Here is a 12,042-nt window from a genome sequence, read left to right as displayed (position 1 = left end):
CTCGGTTTGAATGATTGATTACTTCTGTGCAGACTGATCTGCAGGTGGACTTTGGTGTTTGTGTTGTCATGGTAAGCCCACATTGATGTTTTAATGTTTCTATGTTTTGATTTGCTTTAATATAAAGGTTAGCGCATCTCTGGACAACATTACTTAAATGTCAAATGAGTGAAAATTGCAAATTGGGGACTCTATAAATTTTATCTCTGTGAGTAAGGCAAGGCAAGGCAAGTTTATTTGTATAGCACAATTCAACAACAAGGTGATTCAAAGTGCTTTACAGAGACATTAGAAACAAGAACAAATAAAAAGCATGATTTAAAATTGAATAAAACAAGCAAATAAACTAACTAACTAATTAACAAACAAACAAACAAACAACAGTATATAAAATCAAAACAGATAAAATCAGTGTAGACTGAGTAGTGGGTGAGACTTCATGTATAGCTGGCATCGTCTGTGCAAACTACTGGTAACCGCAGCAATCTGCTACCGAACGAATCAATCACTAGAAGGCTTTTGGTCCAGCATTAGATACCTCTTTGTGATCAAATTCACTTAATGACTGCAATCAGACACACCGACTAGGCAACCTGTGCAAGTGCCTTGTGATTGAAGTGGTCACCCAGAGCTTGAGGATATTGCATACTCATGTCCTGGATGTCACAAGGATGTTACTGTTCTACTTTTAACTTAGTGTAAATGAGCCATTACACTGATTGCATTACTTCTAAGTTGATAAGCAGAATCTTTACAAAGAGCTTCAAAGCAATGACAGGCTCCAAACTCATTAGAACTCAGAAACTCATTAAACTAGTAGTAAATACAACTGCAATCACTTATACAAAAGTCAGAAAACCTGTGATCACTGAAAGATAATCGAATACACCTGTGATTACTAGTAGGTCTATCTGCGTGAACATGAAAATGTCCTTTGTATACCAGAACTGTCTGAACTTTAGTTCTGTGGGTTGCATTAGCATGGCTCCACACGGAAAATAATTTCTAGAAAAGTCTGATTTTTAGACCTTACAAAGGACGGAAAAGGATGTAGGTGACTTGGTGAACAGATAAAAAGCAGGGGAAACAGGACAACAACAGTATGAGCAGTAAAAAAAACAAGCCATGGCGATACGGTGCAACTCGCTTCCTCTCTCTTTACCACAAAAATGTACGATTAAAAGTTGCTAAATAAAAAGAAACTAGATAAATATTGGGAGCACATTCTTTGTCCACATGAGATAAAATTGTTTGGTTTATATGGGATCCAGCATGTTTGGTGCAAACCAGGGCACCAAACATGTTCACCAGAAATGAACAGTGCCAACAGTGACGCAATGAACCATTTTGCCCTGGCTTGCAAAACGGTTTAATGAATTAATTTGTGGGTTTGAGTTTATAACTTGTGCATGTGATTTCATATATGTGCTCATATTTGTTTATTGCAATGTAAAACTCTACATACGCTTGTACTTATATATACATGAACAGTGTTGGGCAACTTACTTTGAAAAAGTAATTAATTATAGTTACTAGTTACTTCTTCAAAAAAGTAACCGACTTAGTAACTGAGTTACAATATTCTAAAAGTAATTAATTACTTGAAAAGTAACTATTGCGTTACTTTTAAAAAAACGTTGAACCCTCTGGGGTCCAGGGTATAATTGGCCATTTTTAACTACTTTTGATTTTCCCTCCACAGTTCACCTTTAAAAACTATTTACTTTGCCTTGTTTGGTATCATCCCATTTTTGGCACAACCTTACGTGTCTGAATTTACAGTTATGTTTTCATTTTGACATACTGTATTAACACAATTGATCTAAAATCACAAACATGTTTAATGAATCATATTTCATAACCTTAAATACAAATCTAAATTTTCAATTTTAAAATCATATGCACAAGTTTTCCAAACAAAGTTATTTGCATCCATTTACCTTTTAAAATAACCATTTCAAACTATTTACAGAAAAATCAGCTGTTTTGCATTCAATAAGATGCCACACAAATTATTTGTGCCACTACAAAAACATAATTTCTGTTCACTATAAAGTGTACTTTTTTTATTGATCCCCGTGGGGAAATTCCTCTCTGCATTTAACCCATTCACCCAGTGGGCAGCCATTGGGTGCCCGGGGAGCAGTGTGTAGGGATGGTACCTTGCTCAGGGGTACTTCAGGGTAGCTGTTCAGGGGAATCAAACCCCCGACCTTCCGATTATGGAGCCACCACTCTACCCACTGAGCTATCCCTGCCCTATGGGAGAACATCACAGCCTGATACCTGCAGGTCTGACAGCAGCAGGTGTATCACTGCTCCTGTTTCTACCTGGAGACAGCAGTCACCTCATTGTTCTGACACACAACACAAAACTATCCACAACACTAAACACTAACTACACAAGACAACACATTAACTACACACCCCAAACACGCTAAATGTCACAAATCTCTCACATCTGAACACTTGCTCTCTCTCTTTTTCTGCTGTCTCTCTCTCTCTCTCTCTCTCGCCGTCACTCCTAAAACTTCCCCTGTTGTTTTTTTGGGTTTTTTTCTCTCATAAGCAGAGAGTGCTTGCTAGCGCTGTCCTTAGACAATAAACGCGACTAAGCTATTGAGGAAAAAGCACCGCTTATATATTGTTTATCATGACTCTGGTTTTACGTGGCCTATCAACACAATTTAAAAACTGGTAAATCATCATGTTGTTGCTTTGTCTTTAAGTGGTCATGTCATTGGCTTACCACGACTACTTTATTCTTCCTCAGTCAAACAGCAGCACTCATGCGATCATTTTGCCCCCTTAGCTCCAGGTGTTGTGCTAGACAGTGATCGTGATTACCGTCCGCAGGAGCTCGCGCAGCTGCTTGAAGCTGTAGCGCCCAGATTACTTACAGCTACTACAGTGCAACTGATATAAGATGCGGTAAGCTGAACACATCTTCAACCTTCTGTTTGTTGAAAAATAGTAACGGACAGCATTTTGTTGTTAGTAACTGTAACGGCATTGTAACAATAGAAATAGTAATTAGTTAGATTACTCGTTACTGAAAAAAGTAACACCGTTAGTTGCTTGTAACGCCGTTATTCCCATCACTGTACATGAATTTGTTTTCACCTACTGCTGTCTCCTTCTCGACCTTCTTCACCCTCTCCGCCTTGCTCACCTGCACATCTATCTCTGTCTCGTTACACGCCCGCATCTCCTGATCGATTTTAGTATTTCTTTCAATCAATTACACCACCTCTCCCCATCTGCTGCCATATTAGTGTCTCCCTGAACAACCTCCAGTTAAAGTTAACGGTACAGGAAGCCCATTGCGGGCTTTTATTACAATGATCTCCTGTCATAAAGATAACAGGGATGTCCAGCTGAGCCAGCCGGACGAAGCCCCTTGTGTCCAACTGTCAGCTGCATACCTTTTAGCTCCTCATTTAGTCTCTTTGGCCTCATTTATGCTGCAGATATAATCCAAAGCATGTCCATTTGCAGCATTTACATATCAAGTTTTCAGCTAAATACTTTAGATCTTTCTTTTTTTTGTACAGTGATTTATTAATATGTGTTGTTGATGCTTTAATTCTGTCTCCACTGTAAAGACACTTTGAAATAATGGTGATGAGAACATGGTTTTACCCTCAGAGCCAGTAAGCTGGTAGTCTTCTATGGACTGTGTTCTGTAACTGCTTTTTATAAATACATTCTGACTAAAGTAGAAATACTTTTGATATGAAAATGACATGAAAGGATGCTCCAGTGATTTGCCAGTGGTACTTTTTTTTTATTATGTTTCAATAATCACAAGACATGAAAAAACAGAAGCAGCAAACGCGCATTTGTTGACGTGAAGCTTGGAAATCGGTATCTTCCATGATGCCGCTCAGTAGCATGCTACTTTTGGACTCTTGTGACAACCTTGTTATCCTTCCTTCTGGGTGCAGTATTAACATTTTTGCTTAGGTATCATAATTTAGGCAACAGTGTTTTTCTTCTCACATCTAGTCTAATAGAAGCTTTATATGTTAGATTCAAACTGTAATTGATAGGAAACTGATCATTACCATATAACTGCAGGTTGCTGTTGCTCTCTTCCCCCAAATTTCCATTCGTGTTGGAGTGTGGAGACATGTTATGTATTCTCAAACGGTGCTACTTAAGTGCTACATAAAAGAATAACTTAGCAAAAGTTACACTACAGTTGGAAAGTGAACAATTTTATTTCTTTCATTTCATGCTGACTTCATCATTAAAATATATGCTAATAATATTGTTGGTAACAATGTTTCAAACCATAGTGAGAAAGGCATTTCTGCACAGTGCAATGACATTTTTGTCCAGTGGGCGAATTTTGTTTTAGTTTCTTACTGAAAGCAAAACCTGCAGAGCTGATGCAAATTAATTTAGCTTTATATCATTTCAACATGGATTTACACCTTCTTATTGTAGCCATACACTGTTTAACATTTTCACCTCTCATTTCTGACAACTAAACATTTGAATTCCTTTTTGCTTTATCTATGCGTGTACAGTCATGAGCACAGCCCATGATAGAATAGTCTTTCTAGCTGAGGCCTTACATTTGACTCAAGAATATCTGGTCTAGAAGATGCTTTGTAGTCGACTCAATATCTGCAAGGTGTCCTAGTCCTGTAGCTGCAAAACAAGCCCAAATCATCACCACTCAACCACCGTGATTGACAGAATGTGGTGTTTGTGCTGATATGTTGTGTTTGGATTTTACCAAATGTGGTGCCAAACATTTCTACTTTTTCTAATCTGTCCAAAGGAAATTGTTCGAGTTGTGCACAAGATTTGACTTTGTTGAAATCTTGTGGTGTGTCCAGATGCGACTTTACAAATCTAAGCCATGCTGCATGTTCTTTGTAGAGATTTTCTCCATTAGCATTTAACATGCTAACTGAGGCTTTAGAGTCTGAGATGAAGGCATTTTGTTTTTTGCAGTCTCTTAGCATTACACAGTCTGTTTTTGGAGTAATTTTGCTACCACTGTCTTTCACTTCTGGGAAAATTATGGCATTATATTAACACACACCTGAATGATCCAGACAACCAAACTGCCAAAACCTCTACATTTGCTGGTTATAAATTAATGCATGGAAAATATGCAAAAGCTTTATTTTTCACACAGTGTATGTATGCATATTTCGAAGACTGGGTGTGTCCACTGTCCTGTACAGAAGTAATTACATTGTTGAACAATGTAACAATGTAACATTGTTCAACAATGTAATCACTTAGTGATGATGGGAAGGAAGAATTTCCTTTTAAAAGGAAGACCCTTCGGCAGACCAGACCAGATGGGGCGCTATGTATGGAGTCTGGTTGAGTGATGAAGGGAAAGAGAAGTGAAAAATGTTGCATGGATGTTGAACTTTCAGCTATCAGCCCCCTCACCTGTGGAAACAGCTCCCAGTTGTGGTTCAAGAGGCAGATAATCTCTCTACTTTTTAGATTATGCTTCAAACTTAAATTTTTTAGCAGATTTTAGAGATGGAGCTGGATTAGGTGGCCCTGTATCATCCCTTACTTATGTTACTATATGCTCAGGCTGCTGAGGTCCCATCATACATTAAGATTATTTTCTCACCTCCACAAGTTTCTGCCATTATGCATTTGCAAGCCACCACTGGCTCCCATAGTTTATGTTTTGTCTTTGACTACCCATGCACTTCTTTTTTCACTTTTCTTTCTTTCATTCATCAACCAGACTTGATAGATGGCTCTCCATTCAGTCCTGTCTTCTGAACGGTTCTTCCTTTATAAAAACGGGGTTCTTCCTGGCCACCATCACCAAGTTTTATAATAAATATTAATCATTTATAGGCATTATAATATTTACTTACAGGGGCTTAATTGTCTAATTTTTGAAGAGGTTTTTTCAAAATGATTTGGGGAAATTAAGACTTTTGCAAGGCAAGCTGTTCAAGCATCCATTTCTTGTTAAGTAAACATAATTTTACACAATTCAAAGTCTGCAAGTCCAACTCAGTGTTAAAGCAGAAAGAAATAGGCCATTTGGTTTGTTTGCATGTGTGAGGCTATGGACAGCTTTCCTTTTAGGTTTTGTGAAAGAGAAGCGGTAGCAAAAAAGTGCCTGCAAGTTTCCAGACTAAAAGAATAAAATTACAAGATACACATGGAGTGAGATTTTCAGCCTATTTTCAGGACGTGACTCAAAAGTCAGTCCCCTCTTTAGAGTACATTTTTTCTACTGCTTTGGAGAGCTTTGACCACAGTTGTGTTTAGGTTCTGTCCTGTTGCCCTTTTAGTCTCTGTTCATTACGTCTCATTTACGTAATGAACATTGCATTTCTGTTTAATTTAATTCAGTGCTGGCACTTACCGATAACGAAGATAACATCAAGATAATAGTCCATGAGATCTTTAAGATCTCTCTGAATCTCTCTCTCTCCTCTACCCCAAAACTCTTTATCTCTTGAGATCTCATCCACTCTCATCTCACTCACTACTTTTCTCTCTCCTTCCATCTTCCTGTCATCCTTTCTCACCCTTTCTCAGAACAGCAATGCCTTCCCCTCTTCCTCCATGCCTCTTTCTCTCTCCTGCTCGTGTTTCTGATCTGTTGGTAGGGATTCTGCTCTTTAGTGTTCTTGACAGTTACTCTCCTCCAGGACAAAACAGAGAATAAGAGCAGAAAAAAACCACTCCTAATGTAGCTAAACAAAAGAAAGAAAGAAAAAATTCCCAGCATGTATTAAATGTGCAAAACTGTAAAGGATGAATATATCCAGGCTCTTGACACAATCCTCACTCATTCTTTAGTGGAGTCCATCCTCTGTACATCTCAAACCCACCCAGTCCTTATTTCTGCATCCTCCAGACATGCTCAGATGTAGGCTTCAAACTCAGCAGCGAGAGACATAAACAGCCTTCATTTTGCTGAGGGGTTTTGGAGGAAAATGCACGCGAGAGATGGGGATGTAGGGTGTAAAGGTTAGCTTGCGGCTACGCAACAGGACAGACTAGCTTTCATCTACTGTTTTGAGTCCTCCTGCCTGGCTTTTTTGATGTTTATGCACATTGGTGCTGAGAATGCTGTCTCAGTAATGCATGAATTGCAGTTTGGATTTATGAAATTTGAATTCAGTCAAGCTGAGGTTAGCATTGTCAGATTTAATGCGGATTCCGATATGTACACATTAAAACAGACAGTGGAGTGGAAGAGTTGCCCCGAAAGCCCATTCACGGGCAGTGTAAAGTGTGGGGGCGATTAATAATGTATCTTCTCCATGCTTGAAATACACAGGAAGATAAATAATTTCACAGATTAGCTCTTGTCTTGTGAGTGAAGAGAATGGAGCGTTTAGCCGACGAGCCCACAGGCACATTGACACACACATACATGGAGACATTGGAGGAGGAAACTGGGATGGATGCAGAGAGGAAGTACCAGAGCAAAAGCCAATAGACGTGTAGCCAGGGAGAGGAACTGTGATTTCCTCAAATGAAATCTTTGTGCCTCAAACAGGTCGCACCTCTGTGTGTCATATGGTCAGTAGTTTGCACCCTAAAATCTCACAAACTGTATATTACGGAAATGCGTTCCTCACATGTTTAAGGCATGTTTTCTCCAGGAGCCTTCTGTCTGCGGGAATGTCAATGCATCACTTCCTGCACGTCTGTCATAACTATGATAATACGTTGCTCCCACCTTTTACCTAAATAAACTTTTACTCTCAGTACTGAGTGAAAGCCTTGAATCATCACTCAATTATTTATTTACTGTTGGGAAAATGGGGACTACGGGCAGGGAATTATTAAAAGATATGTGAACATACATGGACAAACAAGCAAAAAGTGAGTTTGTATAATTGTAGTGAGTTTGAAAGTCAATATTTGGTTTGACCATATTGAACTCTCTTATGCAAGTGTTCTTCTAATTTCTTTAATTAGTCTTCAGGATTAGTTTTCCAGGCTTCTTGAAGGACATTCAAAGCTTTTTTTTATGGATGTCGGCTACCTTTTGGTTTTTTCTCTGTCAAGATGATCTGACACTGCTTCAATAATGTTGAGGTTTGGGCTCCAGTGAGACCAGTCGATGACTAATAGTGCTCCATTGCATCTTTTTTTATCCAGGTATGCTTTTACTGCGTTGGCAGTGTGTTTGGGATCATTGTCATGCTGAAAATTAAGATTTTGCAAATCAAATACTTTACAGATATTATTACATGATGGATTAAATTTTCAAATTTAGATTATTTACTGCATAAGACCTGTTGCCCCTAATATTCAGTCAGTTCTTGAGTAATTTGGCATAACTCAGCCTTTTTTCCATGTTTCCCTTCCTTAAGAATGGCTGACAGCTTCCATTGAGGCCATTTGTGATGAAGCTTCAGGGAACAGTAGATGGATCCACTGAAGGGCCAGATGCATCTCTCAGGTCCTGGGTCAGGCACTTCTTGGATATTTTTCGTAGTACTTAAGACCGTGGCTTTAAGATGCAGATTCCAGTTTCTTCAAATTTTAAAGGACAGAACAGGGCCAATTTTTGACTAAAAGTTATTTGGGAATCACCTTGTTGGTGTCCGACTGTGATATATTCAGTAATAATTGGCTAAATATACAATTTGAAAAAGGTTATTGCTAAGTTGGTTCATTGCTGGGTCTTCTCTTGAGTTAGATGGTTGTTTTATGCTTGTATAAATCATAGGCCAGTGTTAAACGGCTTAAGAAACAAAAAAATGGTCATGGACTGGACTGAAATGAGTGAAAAAGTAACTAATGTTCAGCGAAAAACTGGGAGACCTTCAGCAAGTTTGGAGAACTATTTCTCAAGACCACTTTGTATGTATGGCACCTTGGAAGCAAAAACTAAAGAAATGTAGGATGGCTTGAGACTTTTAAACAATATTGTAATATTCAGATTACAGAATACATGGCCCAAAATGTAGTTTGTAACGTATTCTGTTAAGTTACTTAATGTGAGTAACATATTCTGAATACTTTGGGTTACTTTACATATTGTCATACTTTTTACAACTACATGAATGTACTATTGCTGTGTGATTTATTACTGTGACTGAAGGCTACTCGCCACCTAGCTAACGTTGTTAGCTGGTGTTAGCTGAGGTTAGTTCATAGACCGCAGACTGCTAGTTGCAAATAATCCTCTGCAGTTCTGAAAGCAATACCAACTAGATCTTTAAATCTTAATATAAAATGAGTAACAGTAGGGTGGACATTAGGTAAGGCTGCGCTTTTTGCAGTGATCTCTTATAGAAAACTATGTCTTTACCAGTATTATGTTTTCTTCTGTCTTCTTTCAGAACTGCACATGATTATTTACAGCTAGCAGGTTGTAATGCACCACATAACCCAGGTACCTACCACAACCAAAACAAGGAGGTTTTAGTAAGCTAACATTAGTTTTTAGAAAAGAACTTACTTCCAGATGTTTCTTTAGGTTGGAGGTGGAGTCTTTTGACGCTGAGAGCAGCTTGGTTGCTGGCAAACAGTTGCATTGAGTTTGCATTGCACGCTCAGATTTCCTGTCAGAGCCTTTATTTGCATATTTGTTTGGGTTTCCGACAATGCGTGGAATTACCAAAATTAGAGAGGGGATATGAAACAGGAAAAGACCGCAGTGTAATACATTTATTTCAACAAGGTAACAGTAACGGAATAAAGTTACTCATATTTTGTATTTTAAATACATATCACCGCTACATGTATTTCGTTACTCCCTAACACTGTTAATATTTAAGTTAATCTTTAACATTTTTATCATGTATTTTCTACATTAAAAGCCTCCAAGCCTAAGAACATCATGTTCACACTGTAATTTTGAGAATATTGGCAGTCCTGTATGACCTGGAAATGTTGCGTTTAACTAGCACTACTTCAATGTTGATTTAAAATTACAGGAAGAGAAAACGTAATCTAATTAGTGGGAAAAAAACAACATGGGTTTGAAAAACTGATACAGAAATGTGTGAAAGAGGTCAACTGTAAATCTGTTCTTTCACCGACAGAAAAGGTCCTTCGGGTTCAGGTCATAACACTCAAATGTGTTCAACCAACCTTCACTTTCTTCATGCTGGCAGCTATTAGATGAGATTGTGCCATGATTTAAACCCTCATTAGGACAACTGTGCTTAATCTGTTCCAGGAATGCTTCCAGTTCATCCTTCCAGCGCTGCCGCACGCCATCGACCTTCTTCGGGACGCAGTGGTGAAGGTAAAGGAGGCAGCAGACGAGCTGGAGGACTTGCCTTCACCACCACCGCCCCTCTCGCCACCTCCAAACAGTTCGCCACGCCGCCAGACAGAGGATAAAGGTGTGCAATGTGAGGAGGAAGATGAGGAAAAGAAGGACAGCGGTGTGGCGTCCACCGAGGACAGCTCCTCCTCCCACATAACCGCCGCATCCATTGCCGCCAAGGTACCAGGACAGAGAAGAGGAGAGGGGAGGCTTGGTTGTTCCATAAAAATGACATTTTTCTCAGATATGATTTCATCCATTTCATCGTCATTACGTGTTCACGTCATTCATAGAAGATAATGTTAAAGTAGTACTTTCAGCACCAGTAAATTGTTGAACATAATAACTGAATATAACAAAGCCTGTGCCAGTGAGATGTAATTATAAAAATTATGTAAATAGCAATTGCAAAGTATATTTTTCTGATCTTTCTTTGAAGTTGAGAGTTCAAATAGAAAACAGTTATGCACAATTGCTGCTCATCCAGGCAGATAAGATAGTGCCATGATATTTATTTTTTGCAGACACTCTATATGAACAATACTGGGCCATATTGCATCATCATTGAATTCACTTGTTTTCAGTCCCCTTGCCACAGGTGTGTAAAATAAAGCATCTAGCTATGTCTTTACAAGCCTTTGAGAAAGAATGGATCTTTCTAAAGATCTCTAAACCTCCTGTGGCATTAACATCAGCATTACAACACCAACTGTCCCTTCCCAGACGCCCTAACGCCCACTCACATCTTGTGTCAGTTGATCTCAATAAGTCACACGATTGGATGAGGCACAGTCTCACAATGGTTTCACCCGAAACCTCTGCTGATAATGACCCACACCCTTTTTCACACCTCGATGAGGTGCATGATCAATACTGGGTCAACAATCCTCTTAGGCGACAACTCATGCTAGCGCTTAAAAATTGGACTCTCCACCATTTAGTCTCAGAAATGAAGAAGCTTCTTGGATGAGACGTACAACGTAAAGAAGCTCCTCAGATAACTTTAACATATCATGGTGTTGTGACTGTCTGCCTTTGTGTTTGTGTGTGTGGGTTTGTGTATACTCTATGCATTCACATGTAACATCAAGTACGTCTCCATACTCCTCCAGTCTGCAGCCTGGACCCTGCTTAATGACTCCATTCTCAGTCTAACATCTCATCTCATTGTCCAGTCATAGATTGATCTTGGTAAGACTCCACCAAACAGCCACAATCAATGTTCTTTTTAAAAGGTCCAATTTTTCTCTAGCATTTTATTAAAAATGTTGAAAGACTTTGTCCTCACGGTCATGTTACATGTATATAGGTTTGTAGGAATTATTCATGCGCAGCTTTTTGAATTTTCAATGTCAGGATGTGTGCTATGGGTTCATGGTATGTGTGTGTATGTGCGTACGTGGTGTTTATATGCATGTGCGTTTGTGTTTGGGTGTATGTGATCTCAGATCCCAGATTCCATTATCTCGCGGGGTGTGCAGGTGTTGCCCAGGGACGCGGCCTCTCTCAGCACCACGCCCTCAGAGTCACCCCGTGCCCAGGCCACCTCCCGCCTCTCTACCGCTTCTTGTCCCACACCCAAAGTAAGTAAGCATACAGTACACCCAGTGGCACGCATCGGCATGTAATTACACTAGCAGGGAATCTAAAATGCTACGTTAACCATCAGCCGTATAAGGTTTGCAGCTCAGTTGTGAAGAGAACACATCTAGAAAAAAACAGACTTAAAGCAAGCGAGCGAACAATACCGGTAATCCTAAGCAAACTTGGAGGAACTTTACCAAAGCTGAGCT

At 39.2% G+C, this 12,042-nt stretch overlaps 1 protein-coding gene across 10 annotated transcripts in view; it reads left to right on the top strand.

Moving 5' to 3' along the window:
* gphnb (gephyrin b) overlaps window positions 1–12,042 on the top strand; it is a 109,393-nt gene that overhangs the window by 55,576 nt on the left and 41,775 nt on the right. For all 10 annotated transcript variants that reach the window (XM_026193923.2, XM_026193929.2, XM_026193928.2 and 7 more), the window contains exons 7-8: window positions 10,157–10,429; window positions 11,698–11,832. In XM_026193923.2, coding sequence (XP_026049708.1) covers window positions 10,157–10,429; window positions 11,698–11,832 — 408 coding nt within the window. The remainder of the gene's footprint in view (window positions 1–10,156; window positions 10,430–11,697; window positions 11,833–12,042) is intronic.

Source organism: Astatotilapia calliptera, chromosome 15 (assembly GCF_964374335.1).
Source record: "Astatotilapia calliptera chromosome 15, fAstCal68.1, whole genome shotgun sequence".
Classification (NCBI taxonomy): Eukaryota; Metazoa; Chordata; class Actinopteri; order Cichliformes; family Cichlidae; genus Astatotilapia; species Astatotilapia calliptera.
This window is presented reverse-complemented; position numbering and strand designations above follow the sequence as displayed.